This window comes from Rhinolophus ferrumequinum, chromosome X, assembly GCF_004115265.2.
Source record: "Rhinolophus ferrumequinum isolate MPI-CBG mRhiFer1 chromosome X, mRhiFer1_v1.p, whole genome shotgun sequence".
Classification (NCBI taxonomy): Eukaryota; Metazoa; Chordata; class Mammalia; order Chiroptera; family Rhinolophidae; genus Rhinolophus; species Rhinolophus ferrumequinum.
In genome coordinates, this window is record NC_046284.1 from 6,603,230 (window position 1) to 6,627,500 (window position 24,271).

The 24,271-nt window shown below is 55.3% G+C and overlaps 2 protein-coding genes across 6 annotated transcripts; both read left to right on the plus strand.

Moving 5' to 3' along the window:
• The first annotated feature begins 5 nt into the window (after positions 1–5).
• LOC117025395 (translation initiation factor IF-2-like) lies at positions 6–2,100 on the plus strand. The gene is made up of 2 exons (XM_033111292.1): positions 6–159; positions 1,412–2,100. Exons 1-2 carry the CDS (start codon positions 6–8, stop codon positions 2,098–2,100), a joined length of 843 nt encoding a protein of 280 aa, XP_032967183.1.
• On the plus strand, positions 1,995–23,819 carry PDZD4 (PDZ domain containing 4). 5 transcript variants are annotated; one of them, XM_033116895.1, is made up of 9 exons: positions 2,247–2,377; positions 17,536–17,789; positions 18,078–18,323; positions 18,842–18,932; positions 19,429–19,527; positions 20,478–20,540; positions 20,971–21,072; positions 21,378–21,488; positions 21,662–23,819. In XM_033116895.1, exons 3-9 carry the CDS (start codon positions 18,316–18,318, stop codon positions 23,201–23,203), a joined length of 2,016 nt encoding a protein of 671 aa, XP_032972786.1. In that variant the 5' UTR covers positions 2,247–2,377; positions 17,536–17,789; positions 18,078–18,315; the 3' UTR covers positions 23,204–23,819. The 5 variants fall into 5 exon arrangements, with proteins under 5 accessions (XP_032972802.1, XP_032972775.1, XP_032972786.1 ...); XM_033116884.1 differs by lacking the exon at positions 18,078–18,323 and having other exon boundaries at positions 2,229–2,377; positions 17,536–17,771; positions 21,662–23,203; XM_033116873.1 differs by lacking the exon at positions 18,078–18,323 and having other exon boundaries at positions 2,267–2,377.
• The last annotated feature ends 452 nt before the right edge of the window (positions 23,820–24,271 follow it).

The following is a 24,271-nucleotide window of genomic DNA, read 5'->3' on the forward strand; positions in this document are numbered from 1 at the left end:
TGACCATGGGACATCAAGTGCCTGTGGTACTGGAGCCGCCTGTCATGAGCCGACTACTGACAGACCCACCGAGTCACGTGGCCAGGCAGGCAGAGCAGCAATCCAGTGGAGGTGGCACCTTCAGGACCAGGCCCAACTGGGGCCAGAGGCTCAAGTCAGGTACATGGACAGGTAGTCCAGACCCCAGGTCCCATGCCCCCGTTTACACTGGTACTGCCCCTCAGCTCACACCTATGGACTCCTGGTGGGAGGTTCCCTATGACTGACGAGGGGAAAACATTTAGACCCGGTTCATAGATGGTTATCTCATCATGTTGGTAAAAACTGGACTGCTTCCTCACTCTAGTCCCACTCAGGGTAGAGGCCATGTGAGGGAGGAGGTAGAAATTAGAGTGATGCAGCTACAAGCCAAAGAACACCAAAGATTGTTGGGAGCCTCCAAGAAGTTAGGAGGAGGCAAAGAAGGACACTCCCTTAGAGCCCTCGGAGGGCTCTAAAGAACATGGCCCTGCCAACACCTTCATTCTAGACTTGGAGCCTCCAGAACTGTGAGGAAATAAATTTCTGTTGTTTGAAGCCACTGGGTTCGTGGTCCTTTGTGGTATGGCAGTCCCCTCTTCAGGTTTGAGATACACTCTATCCAGCTCCTCGCAAAGTCCCAGCAGCTCCTGAGAATGCACCCTTGCTTTCATCCTGAGACCACTTTCTAACATAAGCAATCTGCACAGGAGCACTTGTCTCAAGGTCGGCTTGGCTTTTTGGGGCACTCACATCCCTTCTCCAGACTCCTCTAAACCAGGAATCAGGGAGGAAAGAAGGGCTTTGGAGGGACCTTCCCCCACCGCTGCCATCTAATTAAACAGCCCTGTATGGTTAATGATTCCGTCATTAACCAAAGCCTGGAAATAAGGCGTGCAGCCAGGTGGTTTGGGCTCAGCTGCTCTCCTGGGCACCCCATGGGAACCCCGCCCTCAATCCGATGCGCTAGCTTTCCAGGCAAAGGCCTTTTCTCTCTCTAGGCTTGTCCAAGAAGAGAGGACAGGCTGTGGGAGAGAAGAGGAAGAGATGGAGGGAACGTTAAAGCGCCGTGCTTGAGCGCCAGCTGCGGATGAGAGACACAGGTAGGTAGACAGCGAACCCAGGCAGGCTAGTCCTGTGCTCGTGCGAGGGACATCCCAAGCCGCTTGGCCGGCTCTCCCCACGATCCACCCCTTCTCACGCTTTTCTCTTTTTCTTCTTAAATAATAAAAAAAAAGAAATTAACAAAGGTGTCCATTTCAACGACAGCGAAGGAACAGCTGAGTTGAAGGAGAGAAGCTGTCATTAAAGGGAAGCCAGAGGGAGGGGTAGAGGCATTCAGACTGCAGCGTGGATGACCCGGCAAAGGGGCTGATACCGCGCCCCCCACCAGAGGCCCGGAGCTCTCTGGGGGATCCTGGGAGGCGCTCCTTCAAACAGAATCCGTGTCTCCTGGACCTGCACGGTGCAGGCGGCACGTGCCGTGCTGGGCGCCCAGGGGCCGAACGCCGGGGGTGCCAGGGAGCCAGGGACCCACTCACCCTCCACCCAGGCCCCGCCCCCGGTTTCCCGCGCCGGCTCCTGAGGCTTCCCGCCGCCGGCGCTCCCACCCAGCCCCACTCCCCTCCACCGCGCGCGTGCGCCCCACCCCGCGCCCCTCCCCCGCCGCCGCCGCGGGCGCGCGCGCGTGCCCGTGGTCCCGGGCGAGAGCTGGAGACGGCCGGGCCGGCTGCAGGCCGGAGGACTAGGGCCGAGAGTGCCGGAAGCGCGACCGGACGAGGCGGGAGCGCGGGCGCGGACCTGGCCGCGGGTGGGGGCCGCCGCCGCCCCCCAGCCAGCGGGCCAGGCCGCGGCGCCGAGCGCGAGGGCCGGGCTCCCAGGGCCGGCGGCCATGGGCGGGAGCCGGAGGCGGCAGCGGCAGCGGCAGCGGCGGGCCCGGCGGGCGGGGAGGCGCGCGGCCCACGGCCCCTGACGCCCCCAGCGGCCCGGCGCGCCCCCGCGCCTCCTGGGGGGGCCGTAGCCAAGCAACGCCTGGCGCGCCCGCCCATCCCCCGCTGCCCTTTTTTTCCTGGCCGGGTGTGAGGGAGCATGCCCGCGCCTGGTCTCTGCCAGCTAAGAGTTAACCCGAGGGGCGTGGAGCTGCCCCTCCCTTGGGGGCGTGACCCCCTCCCCCGCTAGGCGGCCCGCCCCCCGCGCTAGGGTATGGCACCCGGCCCGGGCCCGGGACCCGAGGTCCCGCGCACGGACCAGTGAAAGGCGTTTTCCCGTTCCCGCCCTCCGTCCCTCGCCGGCCAGCACCATGGGATGTAATATGTGCGTGGTTCAGAAACCGGAGGAGCAGTACAAAGTGATGCTTCAGGTAGGGCGGCTAGGCCGCTGGGGCGGGGGGCGTGGGTGCCACCTGGAGAAGAAGCTAGCCCAGGGGGAGCTCCTGGTTGAGCCAGGGCCGCAGATGTGGGAGGGCTGGAGGGCTCAAGAGGAAGAGGTAGGGAGCCATCCTCGCCCTAAATTTCTGCGGCTGATGGTTATTGGTGCTCGATGGGAACCAGTCACAGATGGTAACTGCGTGGGAATGAGGGTGCGGGGCGCATCCTTTGGGCGCCTGGAGTAGATTGCAACGCGAGCCCTGGGTCGCGTTGGACCAGGTTGGAAGTAGGGCTCGGCCCGAGTCCCGCGCGCTTGCACCCTGGGCCTGGGAGCCAGGAGGCGCGGTGCTGCGGCCGCGGGCGCGGGTTGGAGGTTGCATAGCAACGGGCTCTGTTCCCTGCGCAAGCTCGCCCCTCTGGACCCAGGGTAGGGGCAGGGAGCCGGGTGCCGGCGGCGAGGGAAGGGGGGCGGTCAAATCCAGGTCTCCGCGGGACAGGGGTGCAGAATCGCCCAGACGGCCGGAGGCCCCGCCGACGCCTGGCGTGGTTCGGGGTACTAACCCCGGCACCCACTGTCTGCTCCAGCCATGCCCAAACGGTGGGCTCCCAGGCCTTGGGTGCCTCGGGTGAGCGTCGGCCGCCGGGGTCAGCGGGGTGGGCCATCCGCGGGCGGCAGTGTCTGACTTGCTGTCTGTCCCGCTGGGCCTCGGGGGGTGTGGACCGGGCGGTGAGTGGCTGGGAGAAAGATACCGGGCCACGCGCTCGGGCCCGGAAATCCAGCTCCAAGGCTGGGAGCCGGGCTTCCTTGCCTGTGCGTGGCGTGACTTCGTGAGTGTGTGCCTGTGCCCCGTCTGTGTGTGCGCGGAGGCTCCTGCGGTCCCGCGTGTGTGTACTTTCTGTGTGCGCTGAGAACTGTCTAGAGAAATGTCCCAGATGACGTGGCTTGAGACGCCCCCAGGGCTAAGTGGAGGGAGTTCAAGGTCAGAGGGAGTCGGAACCCAGGCACAGACCGGGCTCAGACAGGTATGCGCTTCAACTGTTTATTGGTAAGGACTGGGGAGCAAGTGCAGGCCGGAGCTGTATTGGCTGGCGGAATGGGGTCTCCTTGGAAGAACAGGGGGAACCCCTATAGGCATCAGCGGTGGCGTGACGAAGGGAAGAATCAGTGCATCAGGGGGTTGGGGAGGCGGGGGAAAGCGCCCAGCATTTGTGCTGGGAGCCTAGTTCCTCTGGCCCCGAGGGAAGGGGCAGGAGGGAGAATCTTGCCCCTAGCCTGGCGGCGCTCCTGCTTCGCTCTCCCGGGAGTCGGATCTTCAGGGCACGCGGAAGCCTCCACTTTTCCCGCTCCTTGCCCTCCGCCTTCTTTCTACCATTCTCGCCCCTCACCCTCGTCTCGATCCTGGCCGTTGCCGTTGCCTCCTCCTGGGATTGGGTTCCCGAATGACCCAGGCTGGGACCGACAGGCAGTCCTGTGGAATCCCATCCTCATTGCTTCCTTTCTTGGAATCATTTCATCAAAAGGCAAGCAGTTCCAAAGCGGTAGGCTCCGGATTTTGCCAGGGAGAAATTGATGTAGTACTTTATTTTAGGCCGGCCTCATGGTGATGTGTGAAAAGTGGAGGGTGACCTGCGAGGCACTACAGGCCCGAAATGAGCCATGTTTGGGAGGTGACACTGTGGTAACCTTTGGGGGTCCCCATAACAGTGGGGTAGGTGGCACAGGTCGGACTGGGATGGCTTTGAGCGGGGGCTCCATGTCAGAGGAGGGCTTGAAGGGAAATTTCTGGGCCAAGAGTTTCTCCTTGAGAGAGAGCCCCAAGGCCTGGGCTAGCCGGGACCCCAGGAGGCAGGCTACCCGACCGCTGCTGTTTTCTGGGAACGCTGCTTTCTTTTAAAGCTCCTGCGGAAGTTTGGATAGAAGGGGAAACTGGATCAGTTTTAAAAGGAACCATCCTTTAAAATTAAGGGAAGACAAAAGAAGATTGAATTTTTAAAATCTAGAAAGCAGAGAAAAGCATTCGCTATCAAAGATGACCCCGTTTTGGGGGGCTGGAGTCGCAGGCACAGCCAGGAGAGTTTCTGCCCTGAGTCTCCTCAAGGAAGGAAGTTTTTGTCCCCAAAGACCAGTCAGCTTCCAGGACCCCTTGCCTGGCCCCAGTGCTCCTTAAACATTGGTGCTCCCCGAGCTTCAGTGGCACTTCTCCCTGTCTCCTCTGTACCCGCGGTGGCCTCTGCACCTTACCCCAGAGTAAATGACACCACAGAGAGACAGGGCAGCCCAGAGAAATGGACATAGACAACTACACCACTTGTCATGTGACTTCCTTCTGCCAGCGTTCCCTGGAGCCTCTTCCTAGATTCCCCAGAGGTCTCTGACCCCCAGCTTAAAAGCCCCCAAATCTCTATCCTAGTCTCGAGTTCTAGGAACTTTTTTCCTGATAGCTCACGGGCACTTAAAAAAAACCAAACTACAAATTTATTGAGATATAGCTCGCATACCGTTGTAAAATGTACAATTCAGTGGTTTTTAGTATATTCAGAGAGTTGTGCAACCATCACCACTATCTAATTCTAGAACATTTTCCTCACCTTAAAAAGAAACTCAGGGGCGGCCGGTTGGCTCAGTTGGTTAGAGCGCGGTGCTCTTAACAACAAGGTCGCCAGTTCGATCCCCGCATGGGCCACTGTGAGCAGTGCCCTCCACAACTAGATTGAGGGAACCGTTTGGCTTGGAGCTGATGGGTCCTGGAAAAGCACACTTAAAAAAGAAACCCGTACCCATTTCCACCCACACCTCCCAGTCCCTGGCACCCACTTATCTGCTTTCTGTCTATGAATTTGTCTTTTCCAGACATTACATCTAAATAGAACTATATGGTATGTGACCTTTTGTGTCAGGCTTCTTTCATTTATCATAATGTTTTCAAGGTTCATCCATGTCACTACTAAATTTCTTTTTTATTGCTGAGTAATATTCCCTTATATGGCTATACCACATAATATTTATTTATTCATCTGTTGACGGACATTTGGGTTGCTCCCACTTTTTGGCTATTGTGAACAATGCTGCTGTGGGTGTACAAATATCTGTTTGAGTCCCTATTTTCAATTTTATTGGATATATATGCAAAAATGGAATTGCTGGATTATATGGTAATTATGTTTGATTTTTTCAGGAGCTGCTGAACTGTTTTCCACAGGGGCTGCACCATTTTACATTCCCACCAGCCGTGTTGTAAGAGGGTTCTAATTTCCTCACTTCCTCCCCTACACATTTTTTGACAGTAGCCATCCTGCTGTGTGTGAGGTGGTAGCTCATTGTGATTTTGATAGGCATTTTTGATGGCCAAATGAGGTTGAAGAGCTTTTCATATGCTATTGGCTATTTGCATATACTTTCTGGAGAAATTTCTATCTTTATGACAGTACCACACTGCTTTTCCTATAGCTTTTGTAAGTACGTTTTTGAAATCAGCAAGGGTGAGTCCTCCAACTTTGTACTCTTCAGGGTTCTTTTGGCTATTCTGGGTCCCTTGAGTTTCCACATGAAGTTTAGGATCAGCTTGTCACTTTCTGAAAAAGAAGCCAGCTGCAGTTTTGTAGGAATTGCATTGAATTTGTTGATCAATTTGGGGGAGTATTACACATGAACATGGATATCTTTCCATCTGGGTCTTACAGTTTCCTTCACTGATGTTTTACACTTTTGTTAAATTCATTCCTGAGTATTTTATTCTTTATGATGCTATTGTAAGTGGTATTGTTTTCTTAATTTCCTTGTCATCTTTCTCATTGTCACTGTATAGAAATACAGTTGATTTTTTTGCGTATACATATATATATATATTACAATAAACTGCACATATTTATTTTAATTTTTCCCCTTACTACCCTAGAAGAAGCTTTCTTTTTATTATTAGTTTCAGGTGTACAAAACAACATAGTGATTAGACATTTACATCCCTCACAGAGTGATAACCCCAACTAGTCTACTACCCCTCTGACACCGTACACAGCTGTGACAATACCATTGACTATATTCCCTATGCTGTGCTCTACATCCCATAACTATATTGTGACTGCCAGTTTGTACTTCCTAATCCCCTCCCCTTCTCCCCATCGCCCAACCCCCCTCCCATCTAGTAACCATCAGTTTTTTCTCTGTGTCTATGAGTCTATTTCTGTTTTGTTTGCTCGTTTATTCTTTTCTTTAGATTCCATATATAAGTGCGACCATATAGTATTTGTCTCTGTCTGACTTATTTCATTAGCTTAATATTCGCCAGGTTCATCCACGTTGTGATTTTTGTGTATTGATCTTGTATCTTGCAACCTTACTAACCTTATTAGCTTTAACAGTTTTTAGTGGATTCTTCAGGATTTTCTATATATGGGATCATGTCATGGGCAAATAAAGATAGTTGTCACTTCCTTTTGTACTTCCTTTCCAATCTGGATGCCTTTTCTTTTTCTTTTTTCTTGCCTATTTACTCTGGCTAGCACCTCCAGTACAATGCTGAATAGAAGTGGGCATTCTTGCTTTGTTTCTGATGTAAGAGGAAGCTTCTAGTCTTTCACCAATGAGCATAAGGTTAGCTGTGGGGTTTCCATAGATGCTTTTAATCAAGTTGAGTAAATTCCCTTCTATTCTAGTTTGAGTGTTTTTATCATGAAGCGTTGTTAGATTTTGTCAAATGCCTTTGGTGCAGCTATTGAGATGATCACGTGACTTTGGCCCTTTTATTCTACTGATCTGGTCTGTGACAGCAGCAAGTCCCCTCCAGCTGCATTTCTATTATCCCGGTCATATCTTCCAAGGGTAGGTGCTGGAGTGGGGGGGGATGAGCTTGAAAAATGTGGATAGGACCCTGAGTAGCGGGGCTAATGCATGTTGAGTTACGAATGGGAAGGAGCCAGGTTACAAAGGGGGAAACGCAGGAAGTGAGCCACCTGGCACCACAGCACAAAACGCCTTCCATGCGCTCCTACTTGCCGGGCCTGCGTCCTCTCTCGTACGTCTAATCCACTCGACACTGTTGAGCTTCTCTCTCTGCCTTTCCTATCACCCCAGTCTTCTTGAGCTTGGTACCCCTTCTCTGACTCCATTACAGGCTGGCTGGCAGGCCTAGCATAAAGGGGGGGTCTGTGTGACAAAGGAAATGGCTCCAGCCCACTCCACCCATTTCCTGTATGGCCCAGCCAGACATCTATCTGCTCTTTTTTCAGCCTGGACCACAGTGAAGATAAGGGAGTCAGTATCGCCTGTCTTCTCCCCTCTGGCCACCTGAGCAGAGGCCAAAGGTCGCCTCTCCAGTCCTTTTGGTAGTCCCCCAAGCATTCTTCCGTCTGGCACCTACGTGATGAGCCCCCACTGGGCCAGCCACCGTTCTGTGCTGGGGATCCTGCTTGGAACTCCACACACGCCTTGTCCCCTCCCCCTGGGGCCTCTGTACAATGAGGAGGGAGACTGACCATGAACAAGTAAGCAACAGTGAGGGAGAGAAGGGCCAGTCTGCTGCTGAGAGCAGGGTGGAGGGCCGTGGGCCCGCCCCCATCCCCTCCATGGCACTTTCATGGCTACCTGACGTTCTCCCACCTGAGTGGGGGCTTCTTTCGAGCAGGGCTTTGGTCCTGTCGTTGTGTATGCAGTAGGCCCTCTGGAAATGGAATCACTGTGGAGGCCATAAATGGGGCACTGAATTCCAATAGCTGTTATCAGCACGAACTTTGCCCTTATCCCAAGATGCTAAAATGCCCTTTCTCTCTTACCTAATTGCTGAGAACTGTCTGAGCCATTGATAGAAAATTCTAGAAAATGCAAACTAATCTATAGTGACAGAAAACAGATCAGGGATGAGTGGAAGGGAAGGGATGACGGGCATGAGGACACTTGGTGATGATGGAAATGGTCACTATCTTTTTTTTTTCTTTTTATTAGTTTCAGGTGTACAAAACAACATAATGATCAGACAATCTATCTAAATGAAATGGTCACTATCTTGATTGTGGCGATGGTTTCACAGAGGTGTGTGTGTGTATAAAACTTTTCGAACCATACCTTCTAAATATGTGCAGTTTATTGTATGGAACTTATACCTCAGGAAAGCTTTAAAAACAAGAAATACGGTACACACACACACCCCAAAGGACAAAAAGCAGGTGTGAGCACTTAGCCCGGCACCAGCCCTAGTGGGTCTGAGTTGTACCTTCTTTCTACCTCAGGTCTCTGCAGGGAGGACAGTGCTGTATGCTGATATTGAATGGCTCACTGGTTCAGTGCCTCAGTTTTCTCACCTGCTAAATGGGAACAAAGGGTATCTGCCTCCTGGGGTCATTGCCATGGTGAAATCAGCAGCATCGGCACTGGGTCCCCTGGGGTCTCATTTGGGTAGGGGAATGGGGGTTGCTGCCATCAGGCCATTCATTAAGTTGGTTGTTAAGACATTGAAATTGGATGGAGAAGGCCATACTCATGGACGTGTCACAGTTAATGTCCAGTGACAGGAAGGTCCAGTATTATTCTGAGGGGTTTCTAATGTGAAAGAAAGGGGAGAAAAAACATAGGAAGAGGAGCCCTGAGTTGTGAAGAAGGGTAATGGATAAGATTAGTTAGGAAGGAGCTGGAATCAAGCCAAAAGAGGAAGACTTGAAAAGCTGGGGTTTGCGGTTGGTTTTGTGATGTGACAGGTATCGTCCCTCTTCGTACTACAATCTGCCTCTTCCTCATACTCCTTTTGAGCAGTGGAAATGAAAAGCACTCCATAAAGAATATAGGTTTGATTATTGCTAGATTGGATTGTGCCCTAGGGCCAGCCACGTTAGCCCAGAGGTACAAGGGAGTGGGAGGGTTTTCAGTTGTCTGTGAAGCTGTGAGCACACACCTGAAGGTTGATCTTTTTTTTTTAATAATTGTTTTATTTTTCAATTACAGTTGACCTGAAGGTTGTTTTTTTTTTTGATGATGATGACCTCAGGAATTGCTTTACTTTTTCACCCAGGTGCTGTGGGGCATCCATCCCTCTTTCCCTGCTGCTCTCTCCAAAGGACTTCAGAGGTGGTGCCCTAGAGGCAGGCGGGTCAGATTTCAACAGACCTTGCGTGGGCACCACCCACCACTCAGCAACTTTGGGGAGGGAGCGGGAGGAGGGAGGAGAGAGACCCTTTTTGGTGTCTGAACCCTGTTCAGGTGTGTGTAAGTCCTCCCTGATTCCTCGCGGGGTACTCTGGGACCGCACGACGTCACGCTGGGGTCCTTGTTAAACTACAGGATCTGACTGAGGGGGTCCAGAGTGGAGCCTGCGATTCTACATTTCTCAGACGTTCCCAGGCTATGTGCTTGCTGCTGGTGCTTTGGACCACAGTGAGTAGTGAGGACCTCGGATGGGTAGGAACGTGAGTTAAATCAATGAAGTCCCAAATCACATCAGTATGACTTAGGAAGTGAGTTCGTTACAAATAAGAAGGGAGGCCTCACCTCAGACCTATCAAATCAGTTTCTAGGGGTCATTGCCCAAGTGCGGTCCTAAGGGACATCATCTGTTCTTCCATGCCGCTTGTAGTAACTGACCCTCCTTTTCCAGCATCCACACCCTGACCGACATACAGGCAGCTCACGGGCACCCGGACATACACCACCCCCGAACTACTAAAAAGACCTTGGAGATGAAGACCTCCCATGCCCCATGCTTCTCTTGCTCCTGTCCCCGGGCAGAAAGGGTGGGCACAGAGTTACAGGGGTGGATGGTATGGCTTTGTTCAGCTAGCCTCAACTGGGGGCATACCATTCACCGGGCCTATCACATACTGACAGAGTGTGTTGCTGGGTCCCTGCTAGAATTCTTACAAATGAAGGCACATTTCAGCCACCAGTGCAATTTATTCAGGCAAGAATCGCCCTTGGGTGGTAAAACCATTAGATAAAGGTTGTTGGGTAATGGGGTAGTCACAGGGTCTCAAGGTATTACCCCAGATTACTTGTACATTAGGAAGGGAAAATGCAATGTTGCAGCCTCCACCTTGACCACGTGATCAAACCAAGCAAGCCTCCCAACAGTGGGACAGCCTGGCCCCAGTGCCTCCTGATGTTGGGGTGGGTCGGGGGGAGAAGGACGCAGCAACTTGTTCAAGTATTTAAGCTGAATCTTAGGGCAAATCCAGACTCTGGGACGTTCTACAAGGCAGCTGCCCTGGAAGAGGTCAATGTCATGAAAGTAAAAAAAAAAAAAAAAAAAAAAAAAATGGATAGGTTTTTCTAGAGTGGAGGAGACTAGAGACAGACATAATAGATAAGTGTAATGTGTGTGGTCCTTGATTAGATCCTGGATCAGAAAAAAGAAAAGCTATAAGGGCATAAGTGGTACAATTGGAGAGAGGTGAAGGTGACTATCAGTGCTAAATCCATGAGCATAAGGGTGTTGTGGTTTCCCAGGGAATGGGAGTGTTGGTGTCAGCCTCTTGCTTTTGAAAGTGTATGTGTAGAAAGGAGATGGGGCAGCAGAATGTGCGTTCTGGGGAGATGTGGGTGAAAGGCACACAGATGTCTGTGGTCAGGTGTTCCAGTGTTCCTGTGCGTTGACAATTTTCAAAATCCAGAGTTGGGAAGACCTGAATGAGGACTTCCGTTGGGCCACTGAAAGGACAGGAAAGCAAAGAGACTGCTCTTCGCTGACAGGCAGGGCTGCCCCTTCTCTGGGCTTTCTTCACCAGTGCTCTGTTGGTTAGGAGGTCCCCAAAACACTTGTCTGGGCCGGGGAAGCCAGACACAGATGCGTCCAAAGTGTCCCCTGGACACTCCTGACTGCAGAGCTGAGAGCCAGCCAGGGCAGCGGGTAACTTCCGGTTTCTGTTCTCCTAGCCTCAGTTTCCTAATCTGCAGAGTGGGGTTAGGAGAGTTATAACGTAGCAGCCATGGGCAACTCCCGTCGGCCTTGCCTCACCATGAATGAAAGAGCCTTCCCCCTGCCTCCCAAAGAGTTGCAAGCCCTGCGGGACCCCCAGTCACCCAGGCCAGACTTCTCAACCTTCCCCTCCCTCCTGCTCGCCTGCCCAGATTCTAGATCAGAGCATTTGGGAAGCATCGCGAGCGCCTCCCACCGGAGCCCCCACTAGAGCTGCCCCAGGCTCCCTAAGGCAGGGCTTGAGCACCTGCCCCTGCCAGGGGTAGGGGACGACCCGCACCCTTGGGAGACTCGGGAGACACCATGCGCTCTTTGCGCTCTTTGTCTGCCGCTCCCGGCGGGGGCGGGAGTGAGCGCTCCTAGGGCCCCGCCCTCCGCCTTCGCGGGCCCCGCCCTCCGCCTACGCTGGCCCGCTGGTCCTCCAGGAGGGGCTGCGGCGTTGGGGGGGAAGCTGTGCTTTCCCCAATGCCCACCTGGCCCCTCCCCAATCGCGACTGCCCAGTGAGCTTTACCGCTTTGCTTTCATCTGTCCCTGTGTCTCTCCTTCACCTGCCACTGGCGTCCCTTTTCCTGCCCCTGTGTTCCCCTCGCCTACTTCCAATGTCCGCCAGGCCTCCTCAGGGTCTTTCCCTCACTCTCTGGCATTATGAATTTTTCCCTCCCGCACTCGGATGCCACCTGTCCTTTCTCCCCTGGGGATGAGAGAGTCAGGTCCCCCAGGGCCGGCCCTCAGCACAGAGCAGCATGCAGTAGCCCATGGCCCAGACTCCGCTTCCCGTACAGCCTCTGATCTGATGCTCCACCTGCCCCGCTCTTGCTCACCTCCAACACCCTTGATTGTCAGAATGGTCTTCCCACACCCGTCACGACTCCCTCCAGATCCTGCTTTTGAGCTTGGCTTTAGCTAGGGCCCTGCTCCCTCTGTGTCCTTCCCCCTCCACCCCACGCTCCTGAGGAGGGGTCGCACCCTAGGGGCTTGGCTTGCATTGAGACACTAGGGTGGGCATTGAGGTGCTGGGTGGGGACGGGCTCCCTCTGACGTCAGACCTGGGGACCTGGCTCTCGTTGGTTGGTACCTAGGGGGTCAATATCCTTCCATCCTGGGGCTTCCTGTCCCCTTTTTAAAATAATTTAAAAACTTTTTCAATTACAGCTGACATAGAATATTACCATGTTTCCCCGAAAATAAGCCCTAGCCGGACAATCAGCTCTAATGTGTCTTTTGGAGCAAAAATTAACATAAGACCAGGTATAATATAACACCCGGCCTTCTTATAGTAAAATAATACCGGGTCTTCTATTAATTTTTGCTCCAAAAGACGCATTAGAGCTGATTGTCCGGCTCCGTCTCATTTTCGGGGAAACGTGGTATATTAGTTTCAGGTGCACAACATAGTGATTAGACATTTACATCACTTACGAAGTGATCACCCCGATAAACTGTAGTGTCCTCTTCTGTTCAGACCCTGGGCTGGGGAGATAATCACCCACACCTTGGCCACCCACAGATCCTTTCTGCAAAGGCTATCCTAGAGATAGCCTGGGGGGTGGGGTGGGGGCTGGTGTGAATGGGGGGTTGGGGAGGATGGAGGAATGGTGGGGGGTTGGCCTAGGCCTGCTCTGGGCCTGACTGGCTCCGCCCCATGGCCAGGCCCTTCTCCAGCTTTCCACAACCGACTTCCCAGTGTGCCCTGGCATGGGCGTGGGGTCCTGTTGGCCAACTCACCTAAGAGCTGGGTGGCCGCAATTCATCCCCTTCACCTTCCAGGCAGGAGGCCCTGGGAAGGAGGCTCTTCCTCCACCTAGAGCCCACAGCCCAAGGTCCCCCCACCCGCTTCACCGTCTCTGGGACCCCAGGCTCCTGGGAGCCGCCCCTTTGGCAGGATACCTGAGCAGGAAGTTGAAAGCAGTGAAGGGAGAATGCAGTGCCTCCTGAGCCTCCTCAGATCAGGTCTGGATGTGAAGTCTGATGTGACTTCATTGCCACTGCTCTCCTTTAATTGGCACCCAAGGGGCCTGAGCCCAGAGGCTGCAGTCTGAGCCTAGCTGCGCAGGACCCAGGAGCACAAACCAGCCAACTGCCATGGTCTGCAGGGAAACAAACACTCAGAACGGATCACAGGCTACATTGTTTTTGTATGTTTTCTCTGGTTATAAAAGTAATGCTCATTGGAGAAAATCCTGTAAAGAACAAAAGTACTATCTCCCAGAGATAACCACTGTGAATATTTTTCCATTTTCACGAATTTCCTTCTAGTCTTTAAAGAAAGCATGGTGTAATATTTGATGCATACGTACATACCAGTGAATATACATAACACACACCCATGAAAAACAGTTTTCAAAGCCCTGAGAGCCCCACCCCCTACACCCTCTGAGCTAACTCATGACATTTGTGGCAGCACGAAGTGCCAGCACACCCCCTTCCCTGCTTCCTTTGCCCAGGCTGCCCCCCACTTCCCGAGATCCTCACTCCCAGAAACCTCAGATTTCCATTGCCCCCGCACAATGAGTTTATATATTCTTTCCAAGCCTTTTTCCATAAGCATATTTTATATGGTAATCATCATAGTTCACGTATCATTTTATATCTTTGGGAAACAGACTTGTTATTACAAGACTGTGGTAGACAGAGTTGAGATTGCTGTGAAGTTTCTGGCCTTAAAAATAATACTGGTCCCTCAATGAATTAAATACAGAAAGATTGCAGGGCTCAGCGGTCCCACTCCTCGGTGTATGTGCCCCAAAGATTTGAAAACGGACTCAAACACGAAGTCAGGGACTTGTACAGGAATGTCCCCAGCAGCATGAGTCACAGGAGCTAAAGGGTAGAAGAAACAACCCAAATGTCTGCCTACCATTGAAGAAACAAAATGGTCTGTCCACATAGTGGAATATTATGGAATACAATGGAATGTTATTCAACCTTAAAAGGAAGGAAGTACTGATGCTTGCTGCCATATGGATGAACCTAGAAACCCTGCTAAGGAAAGATGCCAGACACACAGATCCATATTGTAGGATTCCATTTATATGAAATGTCCACATGGACAGAAAGGAGATTGCTGGGGGCTGAGATGAAGGTGGAGCGAATGGGTGGGGTGTCTCCTTTTTTGGGGGACGAAAATGTCCTGGAATTAAATTGACATGATAATTGCACAACACAATGTGAATACACTAAATGCCACTGAATTGTACACTTTGAAGTGGTTTAAGATGGCAAATTTTGTGTTGGGCATATTTTGCCACAATAAAAATAATGTTGAAAGATAAAGTGAATTGTTCCAAGAGAGGCAGCTTTGCCCTTGATGGAGGAGACAGTTTTTTTTAATAGTGAGTTTTCTGACAGTGGGCTCATCCGGCAGGTATCACTCTGCCTGAACTGGAAGTGCTCCAGGCCCACGCTGGGTCCACGTGGAGTGTGTTCCTAACCCTGGATTCCTTCTGGATATATGAAGTAGCAAGAGCTCTGCCCTCAGGTGCCCCTGTCTGGTAGGGGTGACAGACATAGAAGTAGATCTGAGGGCCATCAGTGCCTGGGAGCTCCGGGGGTCCCTTGGGGTCTGGCTTCCCCTCTCAGCTGTCCTCTGGCCCAGCCTGGGCCTTGCACACCCATCCTGAGCCTTTGACTTCTAATGGGCACTCTCAATCTGAAATCGACGTGTGCCGTGAGTGGATTGGCTGTGAGCCTCCAGAGCCTGATGTAAAGTAAGTCACAAGTCATGGCTTGGTCTACCAGGGTCCCCTCTGTGCCACACAGTGTTCACTGGGCCTTCCGTGGCTCCCATACATAGGCACTGGGGCAGGGCCTCACCTTGGATCTGCTTGCCAGCGAGCGTGGCCAGGATGGACACGCCTGGGCACCTGGCCTGGAGTGGGTATAGGTGACAGGAGGGGGACAGGAAGTGATGAGCAGGTGCCAAGCACACCCACATCTATTGCTCCAATCCACAGAAGGAAGAATGTGTGAGGGGTCAGCTGTAAGAGTCGGGGTAAGAAGGTGATGTCCCCGTCAAATGAGTAGTTTACCAAAATCTTGGGATGGAGACAAGGGACGATGACACAGGCTGACACTTAGTGAGGCGTGGGGAGGGGAAGAGGAGACCTAAGGTAAGATGGTTCAACACAGGGTCAGAGACCCACCCCCACTGCCACCAAGCCCTACGCCTCACCCACACAATCCATTCACTCCGGACCACCGCACTCACCCACCCCAACACACGCCCTACCCCCACAACTCAGCCAAAGCCCACTCAGAGCCCCTCCTACATAGAGGAAGGAGGGGGCTTCTCCCAGCTTCCTGGCTGAGCCTGCTCCCCATTCCCTGCACTCCTGCTGCCCCCCATCAGGCCTGAGATACTGGCTGCTCAGGGCTCCCTCTAGCTGCTCTGCGGAAACTCAGAACTCTGAAGGCACCTGACAGTTTTCTGTATTTTTCAAATGTTCTAAAATAAACCTGTTTCTTCTGTAATTAGACAAAATTGATTGATTAAAATACCTTTGCTGACCATGAAAAGTTTGGGGAGAGAGGAGACAAAAACTGAAATGATTCTCCACACAGACATAATCACATAGCAGAAAGGGCATTAGGGGTTCCATTGCTGAGAGGAGCCGTGGCTGTCCAGGGGTCCCTGGGACTCCCTGTGTTTTCCCAAGACAGCCTGCCTTTCTGGAAGGGGCTGGTCTGTCACGTTGCAGCTCAGAAGACAGCATTTTGCAGTTGGATTGGGCATCTCGATGCAGAACCCTGTCACCTTGACACACCCAGGGAGGGAGGTGGCAGTGTGAGGGTGGGAAGCTGTATGGCTCAGCCAAGCGGAAAAGGGCTCTCATTTGCCACAGCCGCCTGTGCCTATGTGCCCTTGCCCAAGTTGGGGTCCTTCTCCCTCTCCTGCAGAAGCTCTGTCCACGGGTGGACGTTGGGTCCCTGGGACCTGCACCCTCCACGCTGACTGTCGGGGTTTCACTTCCACCAGCCCCCCTGTCTTCCTGGCCCCCTCTCCCTTCCTCTGATGCCGGGCTGGTGCCACCTGCTCAGGGAGCCTTCCCTACCCACCCTTCTTAAGTGGCTTGTGGCTGGCCCTGTGCTTCCTTGTCAGCCGCTGCCCCCAAGGTCTGTTTTAGCGCTTACCTGCTGGGTGTAGCCATTTTGGGTGTCACCGCTGGTGTGTGACCCCTCCCCAAGCCCAGAACAGACTTTTCACAGCTGCTGAGTGAATTGAAGACCCTACCAGCTCCCTCTTTTATGAACTGCTACTTCCTGATTCTCCCGTACTGGTCCCATGACACATGCCCTGAATTCAGCTGCGTGTGTTCGGTCCTTAGTCTTCTTGCCTCCCTGCCAAGGAAGGGCTCGAGGTCGCAGTGTGTGCCGTGGGGTTCACTAGCTCGAAAGTGACTGTCCCAGGTCCCAAGGCAGGCAGGCTGCTGCAGAAATTGGGGGCTGGGCTGGGGCCAGCCTTCTGCTCCCGGTTGCCTTGAGGGCATGCGTTGGTCCACCCAGCTGGGGCTCTGCCCTGGATCTCTGCTGGGAAGGCCCTCCATCCTCCGTTCAGTGTCATCCTGCTGCTCTTCCCTGGAGTCTTCTCAGTCTCACCTTCTCCTTGTCTCACCTTCTCCTTGACCCCCAGCCCGCTATGGCCTCCTCCTTCCCTGCTCCACACTCTGACCACTGCGCAGCCTGTCCTGGCTCACGATTTTGTGTTCACTTCTTTCATCCTGCTGAGCCTTGGTTCCTCATGTACCAAATGGCTTGTCGAGGTCGGGATTTAGGGGAGAAGCACATCAGGTGCCCAAGAAACGGTGGTGCTTGTAAAGGCCACTTCTTTGGTTCTAGGCTACCTTGCAATGCCAGGAGGCTCCGTGGGTGTTGGCCTTTTCTTGGTGAGTCCCTCTCTACATTGAGGAGAGATCCTGTCCTTTACATCTTCTTACTCTAACCCACCCTCCTGTCGGAACCCATTTGTTGACGCCCATCAGGAGAGGAGCCAAGGGGACCCCGCAATCTTCCAAACGCTAGCTCTGGCCTGTGTTTCCCTGACCCGATGCATAGTCCCGGCAGTTCCTGGCCTTAGGGGCACGGCCCAGCGATCCGCAGACAGCACTGTGTGGGGACAGGGCTGACAAGTGGGGTTCACCTGGGAATGAGGGTGCTAAGGGTAAGCAGGGATGAGGGTGGAAAGCAGATCTCTTGGTTGAGCAGAGTGGGGTAATACAGGTTGGTGGGTTCTCACAGGGGCGTGTCTCTGCCACAGGTAAACGGGAAGGAGCTCTCCAAGCTGTCTCAGGAACAAACCCTGGAGGCCCTGCGCTCCTCCAAGGAGCCCCTGGTGATCCAGGTGCTGAGACGAAGCCCCCGCCTCCGGGGGGACAGCTCTTGCCATGACCTGCAGCTGGTGGACAGTGGCACTCAGACTGACATCACCTTCGAGCATATCATGGCACTGGGCAAGCTGCGCCCGCCCACCCCGCCCATGGTCATCCTGGAGCCGTACGTCCTGTCTGAGCTGTGAGTCGCCCTCAGGAGGGCCCCGGGCCCTGCCTTGAGAGAGGGCATGCCACCAGGGGCGGCCATCTCTACGCCACCCAGAAGCTACATTGCTGCAGCTCTGGGCATGGCAGGGAGACCCCAGCTGGCTTGCCCTCTTGGACAGGAAGCAGGTTCCTTGGCCTCCAGAGCTGACTGTGGCACCCAAGGGCTCAGAAGTCTGCAGGCCTCTAGCCTCAGGCTGGACACCAGCCGGGGCAGGGGCCAGGGGAGGCTGACACATAGGCTCCCCGTTGTATCTACCCCCAGGGCCAAGGCAGGAGCATCCTGGGACCTCGCTGCTGGAAGGTTGAGGTCCTCAGCTCCTCCTCCTCCATCCTCTCTCTTCTGCCGTCCCATCGTCTTCTGCCTCACAAGCATCACCCCTTGAATCTTCTTGCATCCCTGTCTGTCTCACCCCTCTCCCTGCTCTGAACTTCCTCCATCTCTTCGGCTTCTTTCTTTGGCCCGCTCGGACGAAGGGCCTCTCATCCAGGCCTGATGGCTCATGACTGTGTGAGCGCTGACTCATTCTGCTAGTCTAAACCGGGGCTGCAGGGAGGGGGTCCCGGGATCCCCTCCTCCACAGAGGTAGGCCCAGGGCCACCAGCAGCCAAGCTCGGACTCGGGGCAAGGAGGAGGGCACTGCTGGCAATAGAGTGGGTCCTTCTCTGCTCCCCAGCAGTCCTCCAGGGCCTGGATAACTCCTGGGGGCGTTGCATGAGTGCTGGGTGGGAGGGGCAGGTAGTCTGGCTGGGGTGTGGTGTGGGACAGGCTGGGAGAGCTAGGCATGCCTGGGTTCTCAGTGCGAACCCCTGGAACCCCTGTACACTCCCATTCAAGAACCATTCCTGGTCTATGCATGGATGCATGTAGCTCAGAAGGAGGGGGTTCTCAGAAGGAGGGTCCCCTGAGGGTGCACCCACAGCAGGGCTCCTTGCTGAGTAAATTGGGACTGGCCAGCCTGGGAGCTGGGGCTAGGGCATAAGGGGAACAGATGGCCAGCCTGACCCCTGCCCCCTTCTCCTGGGCAGCCCCCCCATCAGCCATGAGTATTATGACCCAGCGGAGTTCATGGAGGGAGGCCCACAGGAGGCAGATCGTATGGACGAGCTGGAGTATGAGGTGAGCCGGGCAAACAGGCCAGGCGAGGGCTGACAGCCAGCCTCGGGTGCCAGCCCCAGGATGGCTGCCTGCAGCCCAGCTCGGGCCTGGCTCCTGCTGCCCCAGGTGGCTGTGGGCCTTGTGGCCCTTCCCGGAGTGTGGCTGGTTCCTCAGGCTCACTGGCTAAGTCTGGCTGAGTCGGGGAGGGCACGGGTGAGGTCCTATGGTCGGTGTATGTTGGTGAGTCTGTGTTCTACATACGTCTGTGTCCTGTGCGTCCCATGTGTCTCGTATGTGTCTTGGGCATTTCCTAGTAGGAAAGACCACTGGACATAAGCACCATCTGGGGATGGTAAGAGAGACCCTCCAAACCGGGGGCTGGAAACGGCTCCTGTGAAGTGCTGCTGGGGTTAGGGCCAGGCTGTGGCTGCCGCCCCTGCTGCCCCTGCAGCATGGGTCCTTGCTCACTTCCTTCTCGGGCTTTCTTCCTCTGCTCCCCCCACTCCCTTTGTGGCAGGAGGTAGAGCTGTACAAAGCCAGCCACCGTGACAAGCTGGGCCTGATGGTTTGCTACCGCACTGATGACGAGGAGGACCTGGGCATCTATGTTGGAGAGGTATGAAGGTGTGGGACGGGGGGGGTCTTCTAGAAGGCAGTGGAGCCCCATGCCACCTATAAGTGTGCTAGGGCCTCAAAGCTGGACTTTCGTGCCCATCTGTGTAGCACCAGGGAGGGGGCCAGGCGCCATTGTGGCAGGTGCTGAGGCGGGGTCTGGCACACAGAGAGTGCCCATACCATCTTACACCCTCAGCCTCTCCACACTGCCCAGGCCTCGAAGGCTGCCTCTAAGGACCCAGCTGCCAGGGATAGGGCCTGCTTAGCATCACAGGAAGGGTGCCAGCGGGTGAGGTCAGGGCAGCCAATGGTTTCAGTGTATTTCCAGCCTGGCATCCCTCCCCAGCACACCTGTGGTCAGGGTGCCACAGGAGGCAAGACTGAGGCGGGATGAGATCCCGGCCAGGCTTTGTGCTCCCTCCCACGTCCTGCAGCCAGCCCTCCTGGCATTCATAAGGGCCCTTCTCCCCCACCTGGCTGTGCAGATGTCTGTGTGTCTGCAGGAAGAAGGGCTGCTCCCCTGCTGCCCTCCACACTCTAGCAGTACCCTAATCAGGTTACCCTTCCTCTGACTACCCTACCGCTGATGGTTTTTTGAGTACGGGAAGGTATCCAGCTTCCTGCATTTGCCTAGCCTCTGACACAAAAAAGAACAGGCTTCCATACAAAAGAGTGTAGGAGTGCCAGCCTGGGCATGGGGGTGGCAGGCAGAGGCTGGGAGCTTTTGGTCGGCAAGTTGGCAGCTGGTCTTGGGGAGGTGACTAGCCCCGGGCCCACTGGTCTGTCCCTGCCTCCTGGAACTTGGAAGCTGCTGGCCTGAGATGAAGAGGAGTAAGCAAGGAGCCTTGGATTTGCTTTGCTCCCCACCACCCCCGCGGTGAGGCTGCCCCTTCCTACGGAAAGGGCACCTTAGTGGAGGTGTCGAGTCCCCAGGATGTGTGTGCCTTGCAGGTGAATCCCAACAGCATTGCAGCCAAAGATGGCCGGATCCGCGAGGGAGATCGAATCGTCCAGGTGAGCAGGGTGGGCAGGCCTGACCGGAGGCCCCGCCGTGCCAGCTGACCTACCCACCACCTCTTCTTAGTTGATCCCAGTTCTGTGCTACTAAGAGCTTAGCCTGGTGCCAGGCATCCTGCAGTGCTCGAAGCCGCGGCTGCGTCTCATGTGCACAGCTGCCCTGGGTGGCCCCGTGTACCCATGGGATCTGCTCTAGCACCTTGCCAATCTCTGCCCCCTGCCCCCTAGGCATGAACACACTTCCCACTCCACGCTGTCCTTTGAGCACATGTGCTTCTGCACGGGTCAGGCTGCCCTCTCCTGAGGCATCTTCCACTTCTTTCCTTCCTACCAAAGCTCAAAAGCCAGTCCTAGGCCAGGGTACCCACTGAGCGCCCATGCAGAGCCAGCCTTGGCGTCCTTGTTGATTGTCCCTTGCCTGCCACAGATAAACGGTGTGGACGTCCAGAACCGGGAAGAGGCGGTGGCCATCCTGAGCCAGGAGGAGAACACAAACATCTCCCTGCTGGTCGCCCGGCCTGAGAGCCAGGTGTGTGTGCCTGGCTGGGTGTCCTGGGTCCCCTGACATCGGGTTTTCTGTCTTGGAAATTGCTGATCTATAACAAGGACACAGACATGCCAACCACCTAGCACTGATGGATGGCTGGCGGTGTCCCGGGGCCCACTTCCCCTTCTGGCCTGTTACAGCTGAGTGGGCTGGGACCACTTCCTCTCTTGGGTTGTTGTCTTCACTGAGCCCAGGAGGCTGCGTACGGGACCTTGAGGCAACTGGAGGGGTGTCTGGGGAAGTCCTTAATGTAGTTGGGACAGCACAGCATGGGCCTGTCTCTGCAGCTGGCAAAGCGATGGAAGGACAGTGACCGGGATGACTTTCTGGACGACTTGGGCTCAGAGAATGAAGGGGACCTGCGTGTGCAGAAGCTGAAATCCCCCCCTGCCCAGCAGGTGAGGAAGGAGGGAAGGGCAGGTGGCAGGGAGGGCAAGCAGGAGGGGAGAGGGAGGAGAGACAGGCGAATGTGAAAGGTGGACCAGACCCGAAAGCCCTTCTGATCCCCATCGTCCTGTGGCGCCCCTGCTAGTGGGACCCAGACTGAGTGGGGCTCATTTTTGTGTCCCAGCTTGGAAATGAAGAGGAGCAAGGGGCCCCCAATGTGGGCCCAGGCCTGAGCAACAGCCAGGAGCTGGACAGTGGGGTGGGCCGGACTGATGAGAGCACCCGAAATGAGGAGAGCTCCGAGCATGATCTGCTGGGGGATGAGCCCCCGAGCACCACCAACACGCCCGGCACCCTGCGCAAGTTTGGCCTGCAAGGGGACGCCCTGCAGAGCCGGGACTTCCACTTCAGCATGGATTCCCTGCTGGCTGAAGGGGCCGGGCTGGGGGGTGGTGATGTCCCTGGCCTCACCGATGAGGAGTACGAACGCTATCGGGAGCTGCTAGAGATCAAGTGCCACCTGGAAAATGGCAACCAGCTGGGCCTCCTCTTTCCCCGGGCCTCTGGTGGCAACAGCGCCCTGGATGTCAACCGCAATGAGAGCCTGGGCCACGAGATGGCCATGCTGGAGGAAGAGCTACGGCATCTGGAGTTCAAGTGCCGTAACATCCTGCGGGCACAGAAGATGCAGCAGCTGCGGGAGCGCTGCATGAAGGCGTGGCTGCTAGAGGAAGAGAGCCTCTACGAGCTGGGGGCCAGTGAGCCCAAGAAGCACGAGCTGTCTGACATCTCCGAGCTGCCGGAGAAGTCTGACAAGGACAGCACCAGCGCCTATAACACGGGGGAGAGCTGTCGCAGCACCCCGCTGCTCACTGAGCCCCTGCCAGAGAGCCCCCTGAGGCGGGCTGCTGCTGGCAACTCCAACTTGAACCGGACCCCCTCCGGCCATCCTGTTGCCACCCATGCTAAGGCAGCTCCTCCACAGGGGAGCCCCTCCAAGTTCCGATCCCTCTCCCGGGATCCTGAGGTGGGGCGGAGACAGCACTCAGAGGACCGTGTCCGCCGCAGTCCCAAGACGGGGGTGACCCTGGAGCGTGTGGGCCCTGAGAGCAGCCCTTACCTCTCGCGGCGCCACCGAGGCCAGGAGAGCGAGCACTACCAGAGCTGTGTGCAGCTGGCCCCGCCACGTGGCCTGGAGGAGCTGGGTCAAGGTCCCTTGAGCTTGGCTGGTGGCCCTCGGGTGGGCGGAGCGGCGGCAGCTGCCACCGAAGCACCCCGCATGGAGTGGAAGGTCAAAGTGCGAAGTGACGGGACCCGCTATGTGGCCAAGCGGCCTGTGCGAGATCGCCTCCTAAAAGCCCGGGCCCTGAAGATCCGGGAGGAGCGCAGCGGCATGACCACTGATGACGATGCGGTGAGTGAGATGAAGATGGGCCGCTACTGGAGCAAGGAGGAACGGAAGCAGCATCTGATCCGGGCCCGGGAGCAGCGGAAGCGGCGCGAGTTCATGATGCAGAGCCGGCTAGAGTGCCTGAGGGAGCAGCAGAACGCTGACAGCAAGGCTGAGCTCAACATCATCGCCTTGAGCCACCGCAAAACCATGAAGAAGCGGAACAAGAAGATTCTGGACAACTGGATCACTATCCAGGAGATGCTGGCACACGGCACTCGCTCGGCTGACGGCAAGCGGGTCTACAACCCTCTGCTCTCCGTCACCACTGTCTGAGCCACCTAAATGGGAGCCCGGCTGCTCCAGGGAGGGCCCTCTGCTCCGACCCAGGTCCACTGAGCCCCAGGGACCCTGTCCCCTACTCTCACTTAGAATCTAGTGTGTGTCTGTCTGTACGCACGTGTGTGCGCACCTGTCTCTGTGTGTGTGTGTGTGTGTGTGTGTGTGTGTGTGTGTGTGTACTGGATTTTGTACCAGAGAGAAGCCCCGAGGAGAAGGGGCACCGCTTCAGCGGTGTGCACGTTTGTGTGCGACACGAGCCCAGGCACATGCACGTGCACACGCTCACACACACTCCTAGCAGAGCTCTCCCAGTGTGGATACTTGGAGACAGGGAAGTTGAGCTGAAAAGGAAAAAAAGCGAGGATTGTCCCAAGCACAAGAGAATGTCCTGCTTAGAGCTCAGCACAGCTTCTCCCCCTGCTGGGAGTCTCCGCTATTGTAGACAAAGGCAACCCTGATTTTTGTGGTTTTTCTCCCTTTCTGTGCTTGCCACTTGTTTTACTGTTTTGTGGACCTGCCCTGGGGGCTGGCAGCTCCTTCAGACAGCCTGTCAAAGGTGGAACCCCCCTGTGAGGGCTGGGAAGGAAGTGGGTGGGGGGAAGGAAGCGAGGGAGGGCTGGGGGGGGTTGGGGAAGGGGTGGGAGGGAAGGGAAGAATGGGAAGCAGCTTTCCTGCTGGCCTCCACTCTGAGGTGTGGGAACAGGGAGCTTCTGACATAGGTTTTGAGGCTCACCCTGGGGGCTACCTCCTCTGTAACCGAGGGAGAGCTGAGACTGGGGGCCAGGGCAGTGTCCATCCGATAAGAAATAACTGCGCCCGGGGCTTTGCCTGATACCCTGTGGAGTGTGGCTTCTCCTGAGGGGTGTACTTAGCGTTCCAGAAGCCAAGCCCCAGGAATAGCAGCGGAAGATAAGACCTTGGGGCCAAGACCAACATGGAGTGAGGGGGCAGCCTGGATCCTAGTGAGGGGTGTGACCGGTCAGCTGGGCTGAATGGGGAGAAGACGCCCCGGACCCACTTTGCATGTGTGGACCGCGCAGCCCCCAGGGACTGGTGCATTTA

What these genes read in the sequence shown, in the direction of transcription:
- LOC117025395 (XM_033111292.1), top strand. Translation starts at nt 6, where the DNA reads ATGGGACATCAAGTGCCTGTGGTACTGGAGCCGCCTGTCATGAGCCGA. An exon ending in GGGCCAGAGGCTCAAGTCAG is followed by an intron (nt 160 to 1,411) that starts GTACATGGACAG and finishes GCCCCCCACCAG; the next exon opens with AGGCCCGGAGCTCTCTGGGG.
- PDZD4 (XM_033116873.1), top strand. Translation starts at nt 2,318, where the DNA reads ATGGGATGTAATATGTGCGTGGTTCAGAAACCGGAGGAGCAGTACAAA. An exon ending in TGGACGAGCTGGAGTATGAG is followed by an intron (nt 18,933 to 19,428) that starts GTGAGCCGGGCA and finishes CCTTTGTGGCAG; the next exon opens with GAGGTAGAGCTGTACAAAGC. An exon ending in AATCCCCCCCTGCCCAGCAG is followed by an intron (nt 21,489 to 21,661) that starts GTGAGGAAGGAG and finishes TTTGTGTCCCAG; the next exon opens with CTTGGAAATGAAGAGGAGCA.